Source organism: Abramis brama (genome assembly GCF_963993115.1).
Source record: "Abramis brama genome assembly, chromosome: 6".
Taxonomy (NCBI): domain Eukaryota; kingdom Metazoa; phylum Chordata; class Actinopteri; order Cypriniformes; family Leuciscidae; genus Abramis; species Abramis brama.
In genome coordinates this window covers 38,799,838-38,818,537 of record NC_139968.1, presented here as the reverse complement: position 1 = coordinate 38,818,537, position 18,700 = coordinate 38,799,838, and the positions used below count along the sequence as shown (strand labels likewise).

The 18,700-nt window shown below is 38.7% G+C and overlaps 2 protein-coding genes across 3 annotated transcripts; both read right to left on the bottom strand.

Annotated features, from left to right (window-relative positions):
* Positions 1-343: 343 nt before the first annotated feature.
* On the bottom strand, positions 344-12,022 carry mcm2 (minichromosome maintenance complex component 2). The gene is made up of 16 exons (XM_084116064.1): positions 11,936-12,022; positions 11,020-11,204; positions 10,063-10,235; positions 9,206-9,478; positions 8,471-8,690; positions 7,638-7,845; positions 5,202-5,336; positions 4,610-4,801; positions 4,434-4,527; positions 4,018-4,268; positions 2,999-3,125; positions 2,684-2,796; positions 1,935-2,177; positions 1,055-1,237; positions 811-966; positions 344-728 (listed from the first exon to the last, which is right to left on the bottom strand). Exons 1-16 carry the CDS (start codon positions 11,939-11,941, stop codon positions 618-620), a joined length of 2,670 nt encoding a protein of 889 aa, XP_083972190.1. The 5' UTR covers positions 11,942-12,022; the 3' UTR covers positions 344-617.
* A 469-nt stretch (positions 12,023-12,491) lies between these two features.
* ccdc51 (coiled-coil domain containing 51) lies at positions 12,492-16,793 on the bottom strand. Of its 2 annotated transcripts, none has more exons than XM_084117259.1 (4): positions 16,345-16,793; positions 15,505-15,873; positions 15,247-15,411; positions 12,492-13,400 (listed from the first exon to the last, which is right to left on the bottom strand). In XM_084117259.1, exons 2-4 carry the CDS (start codon positions 15,826-15,828, stop codon positions 12,621-12,623), a joined length of 1,269 nt encoding a protein of 422 aa, XP_083973385.1. In that variant the 5' UTR covers positions 15,829-15,873; positions 16,345-16,793; the 3' UTR covers positions 12,492-12,620. The 2 variants fall into 2 exon arrangements, with proteins under 2 accessions (XP_083973385.1, XP_083973386.1); XM_084117260.1 differs by having other exon boundaries at positions 16,427-16,793.
* Between the last annotated feature and the right edge of the window lie 1,907 nt (positions 16,794-18,700).

Below are 18,700 nucleotides of genomic sequence, written 5' to 3'. Positions count from 1 at the left end.
AGTCTGAATTTAGTTTATTTCTGATTTATTTATTTCTTCAGAATTGAGATATAAACTTGCAATTGCGAGTTTCGAAATTTAGCGCTTTGGGTGTGATAAAAGCGAATTAAAAATAAAATGTACCATTATTATTAATTGTGAGTCAAAGTCTGAAATTGCAAGATTTAAACTCAAATCTGCGAGAAAAGCCAGAAATGTGAGGTCACGATTACCTTGTTCATTCCGTGGCGGAAATAAGCTTCCATTCAAACAAGACCCATTGTAGTTTAGTAAACTACTAATTTTACATTTCCTGAGAGGATGCAGAGATTTCAATAGCGTAATAATTTAAACAAACGCTCCATTACATACACAACTATTTTATTGTTCAATAACAGTACAAAAGTTATTTTTCCATTTTTACAACATTCAAATAATTTGACAACAGGGAAAATTCAAGATGTCACATGCAGCCAAACAAGACCACATGAGCTGAGCAGATCACTACAACCGTAATGACTACGGTAACAAGTTCACGAATGGACCAAAAACCAATGTTCAATCCATGTAACGACTGGTCCAATAACCACATGATAGAATTATATACAAGTCCGGATGATTCTATGCAACTCGACTGCCTAGAACTGCTGAACGATGAGCTTTTTCTTGCTGTCGTGGGAGAATTTGTTCGAGCGGAACAGGTCACTGTCGTAAAACGCAGACAGGTTGTGGATGTTAATCTGTCGGGCCTGAAGACAAAGAAAGACTGAGTTAAAACTCAAATTCAAAAATGACACGTGTAACATGCCAGTAAATGCATCTATTAGTTACCTTGTCCACCAGATCCTTCTCTGCAATCTCGATGTTGTCCTGCTGGGCTCCGTAACGGTTGCGCTGATACGAGACCTGTTCAGAAACCAGCTGCTTCAAGATGAAGAGCAACAGCTCGTTGTTGTCTCGCCTGAAGGCCAGATACCGTGCGAACGTCTGTGGAAATGCGACTTCGGTTAGCAACTTAACCAGACAGAATCACAAGACTTGCAGAACTGATCCCGGATCAGTACAATCAGCTCACCTTCCGCATGCTCCTCATCACGCTGAACTTCTGCGTGTCGATGAAGCTCTCCAGCATGACTCTGATGGCCATGTTCACGTCGTCCTCCTGCACGTAGTCCCGCAGGTGCATGCGAGCGTGAGCCTCGGCCATGCGGATCATGGACTCGATGTGACGCACGGTGATCGGGATACTTCCTGTGGCCTGCCAAACAACATGCGTTATTACACTGAAAAGAACAAACATTTCAGTGGTAACAAGCCCAGACGGACGCAGTTTCTGTGCAGATTTTGGGAAACATTTGAAGAGTGTTAAAAAGAATGGCTGCACAAGTTGTAGAGAAAAAAACAAATTACGTTTTTTTTTTTTTTTTAAATTGCGATTTAAAAAAATAAAATAAAATTATTGCGACACAAAGTCGCTAAATTAGAAAATACAGTTTTCGCTGTGAAGTGTGGACTGTGACAACGGAGGTTTTTCAAAATTATGCAAATTTTCTAACAAAAAATATTTGCTATCGCAATTTAAGTAAAATAACGTTTGCTGTGCTTTTGCTTTACGAGCGGCACAATTTAGCCAACATTTTGTGATTATATATTAATATGGCTATAAAATGATAAACTAAAGACAAATATAAAAATGACTCAAACAAAAGAAATATCACTATTGTAATATTTCACTACAAACTAAAAATAATGCATAAGCTGTTCGCGTTTAAGAACACCGTGCCGCGATTCACTCTGAAACATGCAGCGCATATCTTTACGTAATTAATTCGGAGCCTTTGCAATTTGACAGTCGCACTAAGCTATATACAGTAACAATTGCGGTTTTATTTTGATTAATCGAGCAATCCTAGTAAAACATCTTAAAATAGTCTTCAACCTCAAAAGCGACTCACCATAGACTCTCTTCGAAGGTCGCTGTAGATTCGGGCCACCTTGTCCTGGTCCATCTGATTGAGTTTGGGTCGCACGCGCTCTTTGGCGTACAAGATGTACTTCCTGAGCAGATCCTGCGGGATGGGGGGGGCATCAGAGGTGTTCGGGAGCAGCACTTCCTCTAAACTGGCCACGCCCCCTTCTTTGTTGCTTGGGTGATGTTTGATGTGGCTGCCCACCACAAAGCGAGCCAGCATCTCATCCTAAACGCAGAGAATTGCATTATGGGTAATGCAATCAGCAAAGTTTGGAGTGTTTGTCAGCACTTTGAATGTCAATGGACTAAAATTATACATAAAATAAAAAGTTTATTAATAGACCACCTCTAAATTTGGATCAGGTGAAATAACATATGGATGAACCTCATGAACAGTCAAGAACATGTTATGTCACCAAATAACTAAAGACACAAATGCTTTATGCACTTTTCTTAAGATATATATATATATATATATATATATATATATATATATATATATATATATATATATATATACACACACACACACATACATAGTGATAATATATAATTTACATCTAATATGTATTAGTAATAATTAGTAATATACATGTATATAAATATTTTTACATTTAAAATATAATTTATATACAGGTATATATCATTTTTGATAAGACTTTACTTTAGGGTCCAATTCTTACTATTAACTAGTTGCTTATTAGCATGCATATTAACAGGATATTGACTCACCTGCACTGGGTCGACGGTGTCTCTTACGACACACAGAACGTCAAATCGAGAGATGATGGGCTCCGTCAGGTCCACGTTATCAGAGAACGTGAGAGACGGGTCGTAGCGCCCACCTTTAAAAAGAAAAAAAACTTTCATAAGAAAAATGAATGCTGTCAGAAACGCAGCTGCTACGTTTAAGCCCAGCAGGAAGTAATTTAAAACCTGACTGCGCTATAGATTAACATGCATCTCAAAGTGCCGATGGCAAAATTGAAGTTATGACCCTCATTTAGACTTTCATTAAACAGTTCCGTCACCAGTCCCAGAACGCACCGATAGGATTGGAGGCAGCGATGATTGTGCAGCGAGCCTGTAGCGATGTGACGATCCCAGCTTTAGAAATAGAGATGCTCTGCTGCTCCATGGCCTCATGGATGCTGGTCCTGTCCTGATCGTTCATCTGAAGAACACACTCACACGTTCACTGGGGTATTCACCAAAAAATGTTTTGATATTGACTCAAAAATTGGTGGAACAGTGCATCAAAAACATCTGGTGCTCTTCGTGTGTCGGTGTCAAGTGACTGAATTTCTATTTTTATTTAAATGAAAATAATGTACCGTTTTAGTTCGATAATGTTTTTTATTTAATATTTTGTATTTGTAGTGGATTTTATGGTACTAAATTATATTTACGCTGTATTTATAATCCATTAATTCACTTTTGGAGCATAGAGCTGATCATTTAATTTCCAACTCGCAACTCGTAAATCTTGAATGCTGTAGAGCAACACACTTCAGTTTGATCTCTTTTCAAAGACGACACTTGGCAGATTATTGCTGAAGTGAAAAAAAGTTTTAAAAAGTGAACTTAAGTTACAGAATTTTACGTTTATTGTTATGAAAAACTATTTTTAATTTTTATAAAATATTTTATATTAAATTAAATATTGATATTAAATATTTTCAAAAACATGTTTTACTCTAAAACTGTGAGAAAATACAAGCCATAAACCTAAAGTTGTGTTCAAAATTTGAGCTTGATATAAAAAAAAAAGGGCTTTCAGTAAAACTTTGTTTGGCTGCAGTACCAAAAGTTTCCACTAGATGAAATTTGTTTCATTTTTGACCACGAACAATGCAAGTGTGACTATTTTTTACAGGACCATTTAACCTGTTCGAATCATGTCCATGATTTGTTTTGTGTTCGCATAGCAAGTGCCAAAACCTTTACCAAGTTTCATACCATTTTGATGAAGAAAATAAAAATAAATAAATAAATTTTTTCTGTCAAAATGACGAAGAGCACCAGAGGGTTAAAGCTACAAACTGCTAACTCAAACGTTATCGCACCTTATCAAACTCGTCGATGAGACAGACTCCTCGGTCCGCCAACACCAGAGCTCCCGCCTCCAGCGTCCACTCTCGAGTCACGGGATGGCGTTGAACGTAAGCCGTCAGACCCACGGCGGAGGCGCCCTGTCCTGTAGTGAACACCGCTCGGCTCGCGATCTTCTCTACGTACTTCAGGAACTGGGACTTGGCTGTGCCTGGATCTCCACACAGGAGGACGTTGATATCGCCACGCACCTTGTGCTTCCCGCCTGTTGAGACACAAATTACTTATTTTCTCTGCTAGAAAATATAGTACCAGAGATGTATGTGTACTGTGTATTATTTTTTTGTATAAATTCCCACACATGCATGTATACATTAAAAAAAAAAAGTGTTATTTATTCATAAAATAATTATATGAAAGAAGATGATACCTGGATTTTTGGCTTCGCCGCCGAACAGAGCGAGCGCCAGGCCGCGTTTAATGTCCTCGTGCCCATAGATGGAAGGACCAATACTTGCGAAAATCTGTACGAGGAAAAGTAAGCTTAGTCTGGAGAAACTTTCAGATGCGTATTAAAATGTCTGGAAACGTGAGAGCATCACGCACCCGTTCTCCAATGCGCTCGTCTTTGGACAGAGCCATGATGGCTTTGATGTCTTCATCGGTGAGCTCCGCCACGGCCACGCCCTCATCCTTACGAGCAATGTGATTGGCCAGGATTACGGTGGCGAAGACGGGGAAGCCGTTAGCCATGTTGAGGGAGCCGTCGTAGTTGTTGTGGTAGATTCCTGTGAGCTCCTGCCAAAATACATATTTGGAGGGTATATTTAAATCTATATTCAACTATTTGTTATATTGGGATATTTTGCATTAAATATTATTTGATAGTTATAGTGATTTCAGATTTCAAAAACTTAAGTTTTAAATATTTACAGGTTGAAATTGAAATATTTGTGTACACGTTTTATTACATAGTTATGTCAATATAGTTCAATATTGTGATTTTATGTCATTTATATGAAGATGTTTAATGGTCAAAAATGTTTTCAAGTCCAAACTTAATTACAAACTTCACCCAAAGCTTCATCTTATGCCACTAATCTGTCATCTCCTGTGGCGGTGAAGGATTGTTGGAGTTCGGCTGGTTTATTAAAGGGGATTTGAGAACTATCGCAGTAATTATGGTCTGTCGACTCACAATCTCGTCTCCAGGTTTGCAGTGGTCCACCAGGTCGGCCAGCAGGATGGCGTCTTTGGAGCGAGGCAGGCGACCCGCCGCCACTTTCCCAGGACTCTCCTGAATGGTGATTCGCTGGTAGTTCTGATACACGGTCTGATAAAGGCAAGAACGCTGGTTAACATCAGAAGAAAAGAGAAACAGCTGCATCCTGCTGCCATGGCAACAGCTGGCAAAACTGAGATTAGGGTTGGTCTCTTATCAACACATTTACATAAAGACAGAAGCAAGGATCTTAGGCAAAGATAACTTCATTTCTAACATATATTAGCTTATTTAATCATTTAGAACACAAAAATTATACATAAATAGTTGTAAATATAGTTGATTAATAACCAACCTCTAAATTTGTATCAGGTGAAATAACAAATATGGATTAACCTCATGAACATGTTATGTCACCAAATAACTAAAGACACAAATGCTATATGCACTATTTTCTTTAAGTGTTCTTTATATATAAATCAATATTTTTTATATATATATATATATATATATATATTTTTTATATATATATATATATATATATATATATATATATATATATATATATACACAGAGATAGTAATAACATAATTTACATCGGTAATATACACATATATAAAAATTTGTACATTTAAAATATAATTGATATACAGGTTTATATATAATGTTTGGTAAGACTTTAGGGTCCAATTCTCACCATTAGCAAGTAGCTTATTAGCATGCATATTACTAGGATATTGGCTGTTTATTAGTACTTATAAAGCACATACTAATGCCTTATTCCACATGACCATATTCTACATCCCTTAATCACCCAATATCTGAACTTAACAACTAGGGATGTCCCGATCAGGTTTTTTTGGCCTGGAGTCCGAGTCCGAGTCATTTGATTTTAAGTATCTGCCGATACCGAGTCCCGATCCGATACTTCTATAATGCAAAAAAATCCTTATTTTTTATTTAATTCACCTTATTTTAACATTCAACAACTCTGTTAACAAACAGAGCACTTCTGTGAGGTAGCTTGAACAATCAAGTAATAAATAAATTCTTCACTTTTGGACTTTAGTGCAACAGTAAATATAAAAAAAAAGTCTAATATATAAACAAATAGCACCTCAACTTAAAATATCCGGTAGGCATGTAAACAAATAAAAAATAAAAGTGCCACAGTGTTTGCAAAGCCAGTAATGTGCTTTTAGGAACTGCACTCCTAACTCTTACGCCGGTTTCACACTGCACTGTTAAAACAGAGCGTGTAGCGCGTATTTTTTTCGCCGCCCATGTTAACAGATTAAACCAGGCTTTAGAGCATTCACACCGCACGCAGAGGTGGCGCGGCAGTGCGTAGCAGAGCAGGAGTGCCGTGATCGTTTCGGCGCCGAGTCTATTTTTGCTGCGCAGCTTTTGCTGAATTAAAGTGACAATACATTGATCATGGCCAAAATACACCGCAGTTTTATCCAAAAAGTGCATTGATGATATCTATTGTGTTTTAAACAGTCAATCAAATGACCAACAGCAATTTAAAAAGAAAACAAATGTCCAAAAACAAACTTGTTGCCATAACAATAAAAACAAAGATGAACCAAAAGTTATATAAATGAAATTATTAATAAAATAAGCTTCTTGACAAGTCTTTTCTCTTAAATGTATTTGAAAACGAAAAAAAGCAATGCCAACTTATCCATTATAGACTCTGTCTGTACACAACCCACGGTTCAGCCGCGCGTGACAAACGCTGCCAGTATGAAAGCAAAACGCACGTGTCCTGCTCCTGCTCACCATACGCACTGCTCCTGCGCTGCTTACAATAACGCGTGCAGTGTGAAACCGCCGTAACTCTGTGTCACCGCATAATAGAGGTGTTAAAAAATAATGAGAATATAAATACATATATATCCGAGTCCTGATCGGGAGGTAACGTCCGATTCCGATCGAGTCTGAAAACACGCGATCGGGCCCGATTTCCGATCACGTGATCGGATCGGGACATCCCTATTAACAACTACCTTACTAACTATTAGTAAGCAGAAATTAGGAGTTTATTGAGGCAAAAGTCGCAGGTAAAAGTGAGAATTGGATCCTAAACTAAAGTGTTGCCACATTACAGTGGTAACTGTACAGAATTTATACTGATCTTATAGCATATTGTAGCATGAATTTTAATTTATAAGGCAGACATACCTGTAATCATATTTTAATTGTGAAAATGTGCTGAAGTGCCATAAAAATAAAGCAAAAAAACAAAATATATAAATGCTCTTTTAAAAAAAGACTTAATTTTCCCTCTGCATGAACAGTTTCTCTTTTGATTTGGAGGTGAAAATGACCTAGATAATTTTTGTTTCACAACATCAAATCTCTTCATCTCTACGGGAAATGTGGCACAGCATGATCGTCCTCACACACCTGCTCCATGTTGATGTCGAACGGTCCGAGCGACTGACACTCGGGACAGGAGCCCGGCTTCACCTCCTGGTTCTGGGACTGGAAGAACGGACCCAGGATGAAGTTACACTTGTTACAGTTGTACTTCACCATCCCGAGCTGCGGCAGGACTCCAGTGCAGCAGGTCACGACCCCACTGGTGCGGATCAGCTGGTTCAGATGAAGCTGCCTGGAAACAAAAATAGAAAACATAGAATTACTAGGGGTGTAACAATATGTTGTGTCACAATACAAAAATGCAACTATGTTTCGTTGATTCTGACATGTATTGTGGGTAGTTCACCCAAAATGAAAAATTCAAGTTTTCAGAGTTTTAGTGTCAGTACTACATTAAACTGCTTATATAATGTTGAATATAATGTATAATAATGCAATGGGGGACTGATAATGCCATATTGTCTGATGTTACCAGTAAAAAGTGCCTACATTATTTTAAATATATCTAGTCAGTGAAAGTGTGCAAGCATATTCGTCCAAAATAAGTATGTATTTTCAGCTTCAGAATCATGAATATTGTTATTCTGGTGTCTCTATGTTCCTGTTCATTGGGTTTCCAGCACCAAATCCAAGCCTATTCATTTACACACACAATGTAATACCAAATTTAGCATTTTAATCAACAGTACATTTTTTGTTAACCTTTTATCAAGTGTCTTGGAGTATTGCGATAATATCATATCGTGAGTTCAGTATCGTGATATGTCTCGAATCATGACATTAGGGTATTCACCCCTAGTAAATTATATATAATATTATTTCTTGAAGAACCAAGAGGACTGTGGATTTGCTCGTACCTGAGCGATCGCAGTTCTTCCACCAGCGGCAGGTTGCCGATGCGGACGTGGATTTCGTGCGCGATCCGGTCGTATTTGGGGTACATGGCCAGCACCACCTCTTTCGCGGCTTCGTCGAAGATCTTCAGCATCTCCGCGGGAGCCTCCGGCAGAAAGTACGCCAACACGTGCTCCCTGGACGCCAGCTCTTCATAGTTCACCAGCAAACTCTCCTTATTTTCTGAAGAGATCGCAAAATGTCATGTCAAACGTCTGGATTATAGAATAGGGTTTTCCCCAATTGGCAACACGTAAGTGACTTGCAATTCATCGACTGGCCACTAGAGACAGGCTGCAACAGTCAATCCCATAACCCCCCCATGTTAAAATGCCCAACTTTACAGCAGAAAAAAATATGTTTACAGCCTGGTACAAAAAGTGGTTTTGGTCTATATTTGCCATTCATGAAAACTGTGAGAGGAGTTAATTTATTTATAACTCATCTGTTTAAATTATATTAAGCCTTAAAGTTGTGCATAATTAAGGGCGTGGCCACTTGAGTGACAGGTGGATTGCCACTGATGTCACTACTAGCCGTTTGTCTGCTGTCTGTTAGCATCACGTCATTTTCATTTATCAAGGAGTGACGCGATACAAAGATGCTGACAGCTGGCTCCGCCCACTTTGGGCTTCATAAATGCTCTTCAGAATTTTTTTTTCATCTATGGTTTTCCCAGATGCCCGTCCACCACCCACCTTTGCACATGTCGCTGATGCGCTCTTTGAAGACGTTGTGTCCGTGCTCGTCCACATGCGTGCGCAGGAAGTTCTTGAAGCGGTGGTAGATCTCCAGTCGCGGGGCGGCCATCGAGACCCACTCCCGGACCGTGTGGCCCTTCATGTCCTCCAGGTTCTCAATGCTCTCGATCATCTCTTCGTCCTCGCCGTCCAGCGCGACGCCATCGGCTGCCCTCTCCGCAAGAACACGCTGCCTCTTCGTGGGCCGTTTGTCGTCCTCGTCTTCACTGTCTGTACATCACAGAAACATCAACTACAGTAAGACTTTTGTTTAATGACAATTTGCAGACTGATATTAATTTATGTGGGGGGGGGGGTCGAATTGCGATTTTTCCGATTAAAAATGTCCATATTGGCTGTGCTTGTTGGTAGGGCTGAACAATTTGGTGCAAATTTTTTAATTATTGTGATATATGGTATAATTTAATATACCTAATAATATAAATATATATATATAAAACTACATTAAAAAGTTACTGTAATTTCACCATAAAATAAAAAATGGGTAATTAAGAAACATAATATAACTTTTTTAAATTTCCATTACAATTTCCAATACTAATTTATAGCTGTCTGGAGTTCATGTTGCGCAGCGTTTACTGTGAATCGAGCCACTCTGAGAAACACCTGCAGATCATGAGCCGCTCACGTGTAAATGAACACATCGCCAGGCTTCACTCATGATTTGATAAATCGCACTAAGCCATATGCCGATTTTGGTTTTATTTCAATTAAATGTGCAGCCCTACATTAACTAATCTTCAGTGGTTTGCAGTAAAGTTAATTGTTATTTAGCAATGACTAAAACCGCCCACCGTAGAGGAGTCCGCGGCCGATGCGGCCCATGCCAAGGCCCTGTTCTCTGTCCCGCCGCCTCATGGCCGCTTCTGCTTCCGCCCGAGCTCCGGGTGAGAGTTCACTGAGATCTTCATCCTCATCCAGACCTTCCACTTCATAACGGTCCAGTTCTGGGATGGCGCGGTAGTCTCTGTGAAAAATACCCTCGTTAGCCATATTTACATTCATTTATTAGATGCTTTTATTCAAAGTGAACTTGTTTTCATGCAAAGATGCGAATTTAACAAAAAAAATGGAGTATCACATTGAATATTTGTGCCAATTCCAATATCCGTGTTTGTTCAAGAGAACAAAATCGTCATTTCCTAGTAAACTGGCACAAAGTATCAATAATAAAAATGGTTTGCTGAAACCAGTGAAGCCACTATGGCCCTTTTTTTTTTGTTCCTGTATTATAAATGACTTGCAGCTCAGAGCTTGCAGGCAGAACGCAATAACAAATGCTGTTGTGCTACCTTGTGTTCTGACGCCCAATGTTTGAGAATGGAATCACGTGAGACAGACACTGGCTCAGGCATTTCAGAATTACTAAAACTGTGTGCAATGAGATTTACTTTATTGTAGGTTATGCGCAAGTCTTCTTTTTTGATGCTCTTTTAATGTTTTTTATGCAATATCCCCAAATTTGCATAAAAATATTGACTATTTTTGTAATGCCGTGTAAGCAGCAAGGCTATCAACGTGGCGATCAACTAAACAGAAAACATACAAATATCTTAATGGAAACATAACTATTGATAAAATAGTAATTTAACTGTTTAGACTTTCATATTGGCGTATAAAAAGATTTTAAGCACAATATTTATTATTATTTTGAGGTGAAAAATGACCTGGACATGTTTTTGAAAAGTTTCACGAGGTTCCTCCCTAACAATCACTCTGTTAATCTGCAAACCATCACGATCATCTCTCACCTCTCCATCCCATCTCCGATCAGCTCCTCTCCATCTCCGTCATCCTCATTGGGAATGTTATCTCCCAGAATCCCCTCGGACTCGTCCTCAAAGGGAGGCAGGTCTCTGCCGGGGCTGGAGGTCAGGTCACCCCGCCGGGAGCCACGAGTGGGGCTGGTGGCCATCTGAAACGACTCTGAGGAATCCTGTTTTGAAGCAAAAAAATGTCACTGCTATAGAAAACAAAAATCTTTCTCTAGAATTGGATGTCAAAGGACGACTGACTTAAAGTGACTGAAAATGCACACATGTGCAAGTAGATCAGGCTGAGGTATTAATACTGAAACTAACTCAATATCATTACTGCAGAAAAACAGACCTGTCAATCGGACAACACTTAAAAAAACTGATGCTCTGCTATCATACTACACAAGAACAGTCACTCACTTGAAACCACAACTGTTACACAAAGAATCTAGTATAACCCACGTGGGACCTTTTTTTTAGACTGGCTTAACCCTTTACAACACAATAGCTTAATATTTTCAACTAAATATTTGACGTGTCAGTTCAGGAACTTTACAGTTAAAAACAAGAAATGTTTTTTGTATTTGTATAATTTTAGTTTTTTAATAGGCCTAAGTTAAATGATTTGACAGTTACAAATTTAACACAAAAAAAAATACACAAAACTCGAATTAAAATGACTTTTGTGCAAATGTAAACGCACATTTGTTGGAGTTTGTACATTATATTTAGTTTATTGTAAAATCTAGATGATTACATTGCATTGTCGACCGACTAAACACATGTGCCATGTACATTTCACACATAATCGCGGACACGCGTACAAACGTCAAATACTTTAAAACACATTTGAACAATTGCTTAAATTATTTGTTTACATATACATAGATGATATTCAAAACACACTCACCGCCATGTTCTCACGTCCGTCTTAAACAGCAGCTCGACTGAAGACTAGTTTTTCCCGGGAAGACTAACTTTTCGCGCGAAATTATCCACGTGACCACTAAGCGCGCGAGAAACGGCATGAATATGAATTGAGGAAGAGAGTCAGAGCACTGTGATTGGTCCGTTGGCAACTGCGTCACTCTGATCTGAACGCTCATTGGTTCGACGCGTGAAAAGGGACGGACATGTTAGGAGTCTTAGAAAAATAAAACTAGACAAAGCACATTGTGACAGTGAACGATCACATTTTGCTTCAAAATAAGCACACAAGAGCCGCTGTGGCTCCTAATATGGTTTTTAAGTCCACAGTTTATACATTTTTGTGCATATTTTACAAGTTTCTAATAAAATTATCTAGATTTTTACAGTTTAAAAAAGAAAATGTGAATGGTGTTTCTTTGCGGATAGGACTTGTGATAATATTTCATAATTTTTTTTTTTTTCAAAATTAACCACATTTTGAAGGATAGTATTCTAGCATGAAGAAAATATAACAAAGAATGAACATAAAACATTGATTCTTTGTATGACAATATTTAATCTTTCACAACCATGAGCAATAATTACACTCTTTAATTACATTATTCTCAAGTGTATTATCATAGTGTATTGGCCCCTAAAGTGCCTGCACATTGCCTGCACACATTTCAAGTACCTCTCAACATAATGTACAGAACTGGCACAGTCACAGCAAACGCCGCACAGGTCAGGACTGTATTATATAGACTCGTTTTGTTGATGTGCGCCTCTAGTCTTTTCTCAGTTTGACCGAGGCCTTGAACGACCATCTCTGTGTCACAAACAAGAAGCGGAGAGTCTCGTGTTTGAATGACCGGCCTCTCCAGGGGCCGAGACTGCAGGGTCGTCTTCACCGCTTGCATCTCCGTCCCGACCTTCCCGACGCCCTCCTCCAGCTGCTCCAGCTGTGGTTTCAGGCTCTCCATGAGGCCTTGGGCTCTTTTGCTGTGTTGGAGAATCTCTTGAATCGCTTCTTCTGAGGCACTAGATGTGGAGGTTGGGACGATGGCAGTCGCTGGCGGGACGAATGTTGGCTTGACTGTTTTCGTACCTTCTACGCCTCCTTTCACACTCACCCTGAGGGAGTCGATGAGGTTGCTGAGTTCGTCTTGTTGCATTTTATGCATGCTGGCCTGGACCTTAATCGCTTCCTGAAGACTCACCGGTCCTTTCTGGGCCTCCAGCAACAAGCTCTTGAGTTCCTGCAAACGTACCCGGTTTATATAAGTGGAGCCCATCACCCCAATGACGGCGCCCAACACTGAACCAATCACGGACCAGTTTTTGGTACGCTCGGCCCTGGTCCTTTCTTTCTCGTGGCTTGCTCGCACCGCAGCCGAGAAGAGCGCAAACTTCTCTCGCTCGCCTTCTTCTGCGTTCTCATACGCCGTTCTGAAGCGCCGTTCTTCCTGTAAACGATGAAAACGTTATTTAAAGGGAAGGTGAGATGGTGCAATCTATCTATGTACAGTAACGGTCAAAAGTTTGAAAAATTACTATTTTTTATGTTTTTGAAAGAAATCTTTTCTGCTAATCAAGCCTACATTTATTTGCTTAAAAATACAGAGAAAAATTAATATTGTAAATATTCCAATTTAAAATAATGGTTTTCTATTTTTATAAAATTGAAAAATTTTCTGTGATCAAAGCTGAATTTTCAGCATCATTACTCCAGTCTTCAGTATCACATGATCCTTCAATAATCATTCTAATATCAGGATTTGATGCTACTTTTTTTGGGAACCTGTGATACTTTTTTCAGGATTTTTTTGATGAATAGAAAGTTTAAAAGAACAGCATTTATTCAAAATAAAAATCTTTTCTAACAATGTAAATCTTTAATATCACTTTTCTTTCAATTTAACACATCCTTGCTGAATAAAAAAGTATTAATTACTGACCGCAAACTTTTGAATAGTACTGTATATTGTTACAAAATCATTCTATTTAAAATAAATGCTGTTCTTTTTTTTCATCAAAGAATCCTGAAAAAAAGTGAAGGGGGTGGATTGGAATCCACTGCTGCTTCAATGTATATGTATTGAGTGATTATAATCAAGGTATTAATCAATATTTTTCCTTCTAAATATCAAATGAGTTGAATGACTTCTCTGGAAATTTTACTTTGTTATTGAAGTTACCAGTGTGATTACTGAAATGTTCTTTTCATGTATTCTTCAATGTCAGTATTTGATATCTGAATGCAGTAACAATGCTTGCCTATTTATCCCAGCTTCCAGAAATTAAATAGAGACTGGTTTTGTGTTTGAGAAAGGTCTTCAACATGTTAAAACACATAGGGGTCATTGAAGTCTATAGTTTAAGGGACCATTTGTCAGTTAAATCCTATAGTTTCCATTTAGACTAAAGTGTCCTATCCTGAGAGAAAGAACTTGTTATCTTGATGTTTTGAGACAAGACTCCTGTTTATAGTTAGAGCCTGGCCAAATCCAACCTTGGAAAAGATGTGTGTCGGTGTGTGTGTGTTAGTCTTCTTGCTTACAGGTTAAGGAACCACTGGCATTGTTGGAGATTGAGTTGTTGTTCGAGACATGCTGTCACCCAGCCACCCAAATCTGCGACCTGGAAGGTCACGACGTGCCTAACTTCAGGGTCCAAGTGTCAGCGGCATAATCTATGGAGATATGCTTCTGTCTATCTGTATATGTGTGGAAAATTACTATGTTTATGAATTTCTTAGCCAATCAGAATCATTTAACCTGTAAGCAATGACGTAGCTTAGACCTTGGAAATGCTGTGATCTTTGTAACTGTAAGTGGGGCGGCCTACGAACTCCTGTGTGAGTCTTGAAGCTGACTTCTGCTGATGAAACTGCAAACTATCTTCAGTAAACCTTTTCTTCAATTTTTTATAATACTGACTCCGGGTCTTCTTTCAAACATCTGGTCCTTGGGTCCTAAACTGTTTACCCCTAACAAAAGTATCAGAGGTTATAAAAAATATTAAGCAGCACAACTGTCAAACACTGATAATAAATCAGCATATTATAATGATTCCTGAAGGATCATGTGACACTGAAGACTGGAGTAATGATGCTTTTCACAAAAATAAACTCTATTTTAAAGTATATTAAAATAGAAAACCATTATTTTAAATTGGAATAATATTTCACAATATTAATGTTTTTTCTGTCTTTTTGATCAAATAAATGCAGCCCTGGTGAGCAGAAGAGACTTCTTTCAACACATTTTTTCTTAAAGAAATGAATACTGTGCATTACTAGGTCTTCCTCACCTGCAGTAGCTTGTGTTCGAGTGTGGCTAACTCTAAATAATGTGCCTCTTCACGAGACACACGGTCCAAACGGTCCCTCACTTCCTTCAGCCGGACCTGAAGAGCCTCCAGGCTGGTGTGAGCTTCTCTGACGATTCCTCTGGCGATCATGAAGGCCTTTTCACCCTGATGGCAAAACATAATTCACATTATATTGACATATGAATGAATCCAAGAGTGAAAAGTGCACCTTTTTTGGGTCATTTGTCAAACGTGTACCTCTGTGACATTGGACTGCGCATCTCGGACTTCATTAAGCCCGACAAACTCTTCATAGCGCTCCCACCAGTAGTTGACGGTCACTGTAGTGGTTTTCACCAAATTTCGGCCCCATTGTTTCCCCAGATCTCCAGCATACGTTAACGCAGACGCTGTGCGCTCTTTCACAGACGTCATTTTATTCGGCTCATCTTTCGGGCTTTGTTGCTGCTGTGTGCAATAAGTTCTGTGGAGGTTCCACTGGACCGGGACAGACAGCTGGTGTCGGTGGAGACAAGTGGAGACATGGCTGCTCGAAAATACAGTTTTCCCTCTGAACCTCATCGAAGAGCCTCATATGTAGGATATTACACACGTCAAATATAGAACCTGCAAGAATAAATACATTGGCTTTGTGAAATGATCCAATCAGTGTTCCTAAAATAAAGATAATGATGTTTTCTAGCTCGAAAATGAACATAATTTGCATTTGCACTAGGCTATAAGAATGGATAAAACAAAAACACACTATATTGGGAGCAAATACATAACACAGGCAGGTTAACAATGATAAAATACGACTGATACATTTGATTTGGGTTTCAATTTGTATTTTTGAAAGAGCTTCTATGTAAAGTCCTAAGGACAGTTACACAACATACACACAACATATAAAATAAAGTTTCTATGCTGGTAATTCAAAAGTTAAATACACAGCAAAAATATGTCTAATGTAACTGTGACGCTGTTATATTTACATACATTATATTTACTTTTCCGAGCTAATGAATGAATAGTGTCGGTAAATAATGTCTACAGTTCAAACTGAATTCATTTCAGGATTAAACCAACAAAACGCACCAGCGATTCTCCGTTTCGTCACGTTTCTTCTCTGGCCCCTATTTTCTCATGTTTACAGAAGACTGTATAATCCATAAAATACCTGTCAAATTTCCTGAAATGTCATTGTAGCATGAGCGCATTTCTTTCAGGCAGTAGCTGGGGTTCTTTTGAACAGATTCATTTGTTAATGATCCAGTTGAACCGATTCTCAAAGCATTTGTAAGTCACTCGATTGCATTATCAAGCCTTTTAAAAAGAAACATTATAAGAAGTTCGCTTGGCGACACAACGGTGAGGCTTGGCTGATATGTTGGGAGCGGTTGGGATCATAAACAACGCAAAATCTGATATTTTAGGAACACTACGACTCAAACGAATCAAACCCGGTTTTGAACCAGTTCAGTTACACGAACTAACGAACTAACGACCTAACGAATCGATTCGACGAATTGAATCTCTCTCAGGCACAAGACGGGCGCACTACATTCGCGTAACATCCGGGGCGCTGTGGTTAGAGCAAGCGGCAACATAGAGAGCCTAAGTCCCGCCCCTCCGCTTCCGGCTCATGGGACCTTACAGAGCCCGTCTGCCATATTAGACATTCTCTGGACCTTATTTCGGAAAAAATATGTATGGGAGTCAATGGCGAGAGACAACTTAAGTTAATTATCTTTTTATTCCGTCTGTTATTATGTCCCCTGAACTACACATATGATGTTTGTCAATTTAAAAGGTAATTATTAAAGTCAAGAAAGTCGCAGTTTGTCATAAAACAAGAGTAACGTTTAGTTTTATGTGAAAATCGCTCAATGAACTACATCTCTCGTCTCGCACTATGTACGTCACAAGATCCGTTGCTCGTATGTGTGTATTCTGGCTCAAAACACTCAGGCATGACGGCGTTACGTTAAGATTATAATGTAAGAATATAGAAAAAATGACAGACGTTAGCTTCAGTAAAGTTGGCTTAATTCATTGAGAGAAAAGGTATGACGTCCCATGTGCGCCTTCTGGGTTTGTAGTCTTTGTAATTACGTATTTTCACAGTCTTATACCTCAACAGTTTTACATCAAGCTGCGACTTTCTTGACTTTAAAATGTATCTTTTAAATTGACAAACATCATATGTGTAAATCAGGGCACAATTCAAACGAGATCAAAATATTTGTTGTCTCTCGCCATTGACTACCATACAATATTTTTCCGAAATAAGGTCCCATGGTGGTCGACCGGAAGGGGAGGGACTTAGGCTCTCTATTCTGATCTGAAAAATGAAGCCTACCCGGAAGTGCGAAAAACTGCAATACATCGAAAATCCGCTAGGGGCAGGTCCCAAAAGGGAGCAAATGTCCATAGCCCCCATGTTAAAATGTCCGTTATCACAGCATAAATTCATGTTTTTACAGGTTGGTCCCATGGACTTTTATTGTATTTTTCGATAGCTTCCGAGTGCCTGACAACTGTGAGGGGGGTGAATTTTTTCGGGGGGTGAACTCGTTAGTTTAGATCGTATTTAGATATAAAATGTATGACAATGAGGGCGTGGTTAACTTTGATTGACAGCTGACAAGGCAGCGCCACGGAGAATGCTAACATAAGAAGCGGCATTTTTTAATACAGTTGACATATACTACTGTTTCTGTATCATGAAATGTAGTTTTAAGAGTTTTTCAGGCGAGAATGTAGTTGTTTAAAGCTCAAATCTGTGGTTTATTTAAAAATGTATGAAAATTGTATCCAGTTGATCCAGCGATGACCGGGCGCTCGGCGTTCATGTACCCCGCCTGGAGCAACCTTTCCTCGGCTAGACGTTCTGAGGTTTGCCGCCAATGCCGCGGACTCTGGCGTCTCTGTAGTGGTTAAACATGAGATATAATTCGTCTTGTGTATATCTAATGGGCGATTTTTGGTCTCGTGAATCTATAATTTTTTCCCTGGGCAATCGTTTTGGCTGAGGGGAAGTTTCATAACTTTATAAGCTATTTAACTTTACCGTTGTATGGTTAGACTAGAGCGCTGACTTTGTATGTTTGACTGAATTGTTTGCTTTATTTGTATAGCTTCTTATACCTTTTACTTATACTTTTATAATGGCTAATATTGATAAAACTGAAATTTAACAAAAAGAGACTGGGTTGAGTTTTGTCATTTTAAATTTTAATACAACGAAGATGATCTGTAATGTTGTTTACTGCAAAATCTGTTGTTTACTACAAATGCACATATTGCCTGGACCATAAAATGTTTAATATTTTTATATTATATTTAAAATGAAAAGAGGCAGGTTTGTGTTTTATATTTTGTTTTTTCATAAATAGGCAAACGTTATGTGCAGTGAATATAATCATATGCGTTGCCTGAACCACATTTGTGT